This window comes from Pinus tabuliformis, chromosome 3_1 (genome assembly GCF_031772625.1).
Source record: "Pinus tabuliformis cultivar Carrire ecotype Pingquan chromosome 3_1, CPIR1, whole genome shotgun sequence".
In the NCBI taxonomy this organism is placed as follows: domain Eukaryota; kingdom Viridiplantae; phylum Streptophyta; class Pinopsida; order Pinales; family Pinaceae; genus Pinus; species Pinus tabuliformis.
In genome coordinates this window covers 642964167-642970326 of record NC_142301.1, presented here as the reverse complement: position 1 = coordinate 642970326, position 6160 = coordinate 642964167, and the positions used below count along the sequence as shown (strand labels likewise).

At 33.0% G+C, this 6160-nt stretch overlaps 1 protein-coding gene across 1 annotated transcript; it reads right to left on the bottom strand.

Annotated features, from left to right (window-relative positions):
- Positions 1–3039: 3039 nt before the first annotated feature.
- On the bottom strand, positions 3040–5761 carry LOC149188719 (uncharacterized). Its single transcript, XM_089413088.1, has 3 exons — positions 5116–5761; positions 4255–4330; positions 3040–3700 (listed from the first exon to the last, which is right to left on the bottom strand). Exons 1-3 carry the CDS (start codon positions 5512–5514, stop codon positions 3567–3569), a joined length of 609 nt encoding a protein of 202 aa, XP_089269214.1. The 5' UTR covers positions 5515–5761; the 3' UTR covers positions 3040–3566.
- Positions 5762–6160: the final 399 nt, after the last annotated feature.

The window sequence follows — 6160 nt, the reverse complement described above, 5'->3', positions numbered from 1 at the left end:
CCTTCAAACCTCAGTTTCTTCATTTGAGGGTGCAGGTCTTCCATTCTTCCAGGTTGTGTAACCATACCTTGGACTTCTTCAAAAATTGGCTTGTATGTGGACTACTGCCACATGTCATCCTTTGTTTTGTGATCTTCGTCATCAATTTGATGCAACATAAGTTTATGGTAAAAAAAATATTTCTTCAGGACTCCAATACCTGACAATTTCATTAATTGGACTGCTGCCACATGTCATCTTTTGTTCCGTGATCTTCATCATCAATTTGATGCAACATAAGTTTATAGTAAAAAAATATTTCTTTAGGACTCCAATACCTAAAAATTTCATTAATTTCTTCATCCATGTTGTCTTCAACATTCATTTCTGCAGCTTCTATGCAGACCTCATCAAAGCATAGTGTTAGAAGCCATGCTTCAAGTAAATTTAATTATTTTTCATAATCGTTCTGTTTACCTGCACGCTGAAAATCAACATTAGAATTAAAAATATTTGCAGAACCACATTGGTTATGTTCCTTCTGCTCTATAATGAGAGCTTCCTTGTGTTGTGCTTCCAACTTTGCTTCTACCTTTGTCTTCGTTTTCTCTTTGTGGGCTTCTTTCTTTGTCTTTATCTTTGTGTGCTTCTTTCTTTGTATTTGTCTCTTCTACTTTTGTACTAACCTATGCTGCTGCAGATAGGTTGTCTTCCACTCACTCAAGTGGGATTTTCTCACTGAATAACATCATGTCTATATGATGTTTTTGTTGCATCACCTACAACCATTCATCATTAGCCAACAATTCTTCATCAAATTTTACATCAACAATATTAATTATTGTATTCACCATAGCATTCACTGCTTCAATGGCAGTTTCATTATCATCAACAAGCTATGTTGCTTGATTCACCAAACTTTCATCAACAATCTTTGTTGCTAGAATCACCAAGTTTTCGTCCACTTCATCAACAAACTCTGTTGCTAGAGTCACCAAATTTTCGTCCACTTATGGTTGTGCACAGTGGGATTCAACAAGATTTTCATCTCGTTGTAGATCTGATGCTATAGATCCACCTTCATCTTCAACTTCAATGCTCCCCCTTACACCAAAACTCCTCTCAAGGGTATCCAAGGCCTCCTTGGCTGTCTTGGCTTCTGAAATCAATGCATTTCAATGCAAAGGCATCCTTTTGCCTCTTCACTTCCAGATCTAAAAAAATCTCAAACATCTCTGAGTGTCGCTTTGACCTTCTTAGCCTCTTGGCTTTTCCCATTTGTTAAGAGCTGACAAAATGTGACTCAACAAACAAATTAACCTACAAACTTATTAGTTATCTGCAATAAAATTATCCTTACAACTATAGCTTCTCTATTTATCTTTAAAAAAAATCAAATCTACAAATTCCCCAAAATATATCTTTTAAACAAAACCCTTTTGAAAACCAATAAAAAACATTTAAAATATACTCTCTCTTTAGAAAAAATATAAACCTTTTTTTTAAATAACATGAGCATTCTGCTCATTCATAAAATAATGCTCTCAAAGTCCTCATAAAAATAATACTCACGAAGCTTTTTAAGAAACATATTCCATATTTTTTAATACACCTTAAAAAAACTTTTGATGTACATTTCCCCACGCCCCCCCTCCCCAAAAAAACAAAAAACACACACTATTTATAAAAACGATGCCATCGTTCATCATACCATACTCCATTTAAGAGATTACAAAGTGACGGATATGATTTCGGTCTTGTACCTTGAGAATCGCAGTCCCAGTCCACTTCGTGCTTTGACCTTGTCCTCTCGTGCCTTCGTGCTCCCAATGAGTTTTTGGTGACTCGTGCTGCCAATCGGATTAAGTTCTTTGCTATTTTGTTAACGCGTGCTCTTCCAAGATCGTTGAGCGTTAATAACGAACGCTAACGCGATTTTGGTACTTTGCGTCGGCGTGTCGTTACCTTGTTTTAGGGTGGACAAAAAAAATTAAAATTTACACATTTGGAGGGATGGTTTGACAAGTAACAGCTGGTTGGGATTAAATTCTCCAACAAAAACCATTTTCAATTTCTTAGATTTCCATTTTTTTGTGTAATTTAATTGAAAACCAACCAAACTTTCATTTTATACTTTATGTTCAACAAAAACTTTCCACATACATAATATTTTATCAACAAAAACATTTCACACATGATTATTCCAAGTTGATTTATTCTCATTATTATCAATATTATATTAACAAAATCTTTGAAACTTAATTAAAAATTTGCAAATATCTTATTATATAGTTTATCTTTTATTTATATAAATATTTTCTAAACAATTCATTTTCACATATGTATAACGATCATATTCCAATTATATATATATATATATATATATAAAACCTTTCCTACCTTAAAATTTGCAAAACTCATATTTTATATTTTTACTTTTATTTATATCAATATTCTATTAACAATTTTTTTTTATACATCTTTATAAATATCTTATTCCAATCTTAAATATTCTTTTTTTTATTTCTATTATTTTATCCATGAAAATTTTATACCCTAACCATCTTATTCCAATATTGAATATTCTTCTTACCTTTCAAATTTTATAGACAAAAACCTTATATAAATTTACCCATTTTATTCCAATCTTAAATATTCTTCTCATCTTTAACATTTTATCAACCAAAACTTTACACAGATTTACCCATTTTATTTTAATATTAAATGTTCTTTTTTATCTTTAATATTCTATCAACCAAAATTTTAACACTTTTTAAACTTTTCTTATTCTAATTTTATTGTCTACCTTAATATTCATAATTATAATAAAAATAATAAATTTTTTATTTTGAAACTTATTTATTATAAAATTGTAACTCAAACAATGATAAATATATAGTGCAATTCTAAACATAATTCGATTTTAACTCTTTTAAAAACAAAGCAATAATATATATATATATATATATATATATATATATATATATATATAATCAACCCTTCATAATGCATAAAAGAGTATTAGGTATCAATCTCACATACATAATGTTGTAAAACCAATTGCAATGAACGTTATTTTTAATTGAAATTCTCGCTGAAATAGACAATTCAATCATTCATCACGGCCGGAACAACCATCAAAATGGAACACAACCACACCATAAGTTTATTATCATCTAGTGCCTCTATATATAAATCCAACGGACTATATCTCAGACGTATGCATAATAAGCATTAAGACAAAAAGGCCCAAAATTATCACGCTAAGTCACCCCTCCTCAACCTTAAGTACATGGCTTCCATACAAAAATCTCAAGAAAGCTCACACTAGATCTGTTGGTAAAACTCTACAATATACTTCTGTACTGACAACCACTGACATCAAATGGTGCTCCCTGTTTTGTTATAGCTGCTGAGGTCATGCTCAAAAATTGTACAGTCAGTTATGTCCTTGCAGTAGACAGTAAAGCTGCGCTGCTACTATCGATAGCCTTGCACCGTCCTGACTCCAAATACTGCTTGTGCTGAACCCTCCCAATTGGAACTAACTTTGTTTGGCCGTACATTACTGGAATAATATCTTTTAATCAGTTGTTCTTGAAGCTTGACCAGAGCTCAGCGTTTTTAACCTTAGAAATGCTCTCCAATACTCCTAATGGCGTCACGTTTCCCATCACGGTCACCTTCTGCTTCGGAATATCTATGCTGAACGATGTCACACCTGGCGTACATATACCACAACAAGAGGATCAGTTTAAGCCTGGCATATTTTACTTATCTAACACAGCAACAAATATGTGGCTGGTAAATGGGCATTAAATGGGCGGTGGGATAATTGGTAGGATAATTGGCCTGCCAAAATCTAATCAGATATTTAATGTTTATTAGTTATTAGTAATTAGAAATTTAATATTTATTAGTAATTTAATCAGATATTTAATGTTTATTAGTATATTTATGAGTAAGTTATTTGTTTTTATGGACGGTCTCACGGCAGTGAACCAAGTCTCAAATCTCTGTAGTACTTGATTGAAAGATAGAATCTAAATTGGTTTTTGATCATTGTTGGTGTTTTCTGGTTACAAGAATCTAAATTGGTTTTTGGTCATTGTTGGTGTTTTCTGGTTATTTTTATTTAAATTGTAAATTATGAAAACAAGAGTAAATCAAACATTTGATTTCACTTTTATTTTATTTATTAAATTTCAAAATATTTTTAAAATATACAATCAAAATAAATTTAACCAAAAAAAATACTATCCTAAATCTTCTCACCTTCCATCTTTGAAATGTGTTTTCTTACTTTGCCAGCACAGCCCTGGCAATGGAGAGATACCCTCAGCACTACTACCTGTATCAAAAAAATTCATTGATTAAAGTACTATTCGTTACCAACGGATTCAATGAAATGATAACTGACCTAGAGTGGCTGAATTTGCATAGGTCGGATCTGGCCAGAAAGCAATGAATAAAACTGGTAATGAATAAAACTAGTAAAGAAAGAAAATATATAGAGAAATAAATTAATAAATTCTATTCATTAAAAAAAATGAAAGAATACAATTCACTAAAAGATATACTTATTCTAATTAAATGGACATACCCTCATCAGTTAACTATCTCATGTAAGTCGAGATAGTCCTAGTTAACTGGCCAGCCATATGATCTTTAGTTAACTATCTTATATAAATAGAATAATCCTAATTAATCTTAAATACAATTCGGTGTATATTATTTCTAATAAATAAATTAGATATTTGTTCTAATTAGCTGTAGGGCTGTTTGAATAATAGACAATTCACACCAAAAGTACATATCTAAACCTGGTTATAGATGGGAGGCTGTTCCAGTCAGCATATTCTAAACCTGGTTATAGATGGGAGGCTGTTCCAGTGAGCATATTCTATTTATCTGTGGGTTATAAGTAGAATAAGGTAAGACTATTTGTAAATCTATTCCAACCACCAAAATTAGATTGACCGAAATTAGTGATAGAACTTGCTTTCTTATTACATGTGCTGCTACCCGAAAAAGAATAGATTGAAAAGCAAACTATCACACAAATATTCAACCCACTACACAGTTAGAGATTGAGATGAAAAATTAATAAAAATTCACTGTTGCTGCATGGCATACCTCAGTAGCATCTGTTGCTGATGAGCAAGATGGCAGAGTACCATTATTAGGGACTGGACATTCTTTCACAACCTTTGGCTCCGGAGATGGCTGGTACGGAACAATTGCCAACTGATCAATGGCGCTGCAGCTAAAGCGGCTTATAGAATGACAACTCCTGCGGTGCGTAGATCGTCTCGCCTTCTCTACCATTCCTCCGACGCTCTGATCCGCGTTACTTGCTCGACGTTCAGTGCTTCTTTTGGGTTTCTCTCCTCTAATCTGCTGCTCTGAATTAGTATTGCCCTCTCGCTCCGGCGACCGTGATTGGCTGCCTTTTTTAACTAGAGACCGACGTTCGAGACTCGGGGAGGTTTCAATCGATGCCGGGGAGGCGCACAAGATATCAATTCCCTTCATTTTGCAGGGTATTTGGGCTCAACTGAAAGAACGAGAAGTTTTAATGGCAAATGTAACGATTCAAGCTTTTGATGGGCTATCCCAGTCTGTGTCCTCTGGTAAAAATAGAGCGCAGACCTTCAACTCCTGGGCGTTCGGCCAGGATAAGATCACATTAACTGCCCATTTCCCGGCTGTACTTCCTTACACCCTTGTGGATCAGTGACAGAAACTCCACTCCGCTGAACTACAACAATGATGAACATTTAACGAACATTTAACCCATGATGGATAAACATTTAACCATGATTGGAAAAGTGAAGAGTCCCATGGATAAGCCATGGATAAGCACTAAGGATGGAATTTGACTGGCAAATTGTTTGTTATGGGGTGATTTGTCTTTAGTTAAATATAATTAAAAAATTTGTAAAATTATCAAGATTCTGTGTTGAAATTATGAAAACAGGTTGGGAGATGTGAAAACGGTCAAATTTGATGAGTAAGTCTGTTTTGAAATTCCTAAAGCATTATGGGGTCAGTTAATTCTTTTTAGGAAAGAAAGAGAAAAAAATATTTTAAAATAAATTAAAGATAGTTTATGGAACACATTATATTAAACTATTTTCTGTAAAACTTCACACTAAGCTCTCTCAAACTCTCTCAGCTT

Coding starts and splice junctions, on each gene's coding strand:
- LOC149188719 (XM_089413088.1), bottom strand. CDS start 5,514: ATGAAGGGAATTGATATCTTGTGCGCCTCCCCGGCATCGATTGAAACC. Junction 4,331..5,115: donor CAGCAACAGATGCTACTGAG/GTATGCCATGCA, acceptor TTTTTGATACAG/GTAGTAGTGCTGAGGGTATC. Junction 3,701..4,254: donor ACACATTTCAAAGATGGAAG/GTGAGAAGATTT, acceptor TATGTACGCCAG/GTGTGACATCGTTCAGCATA.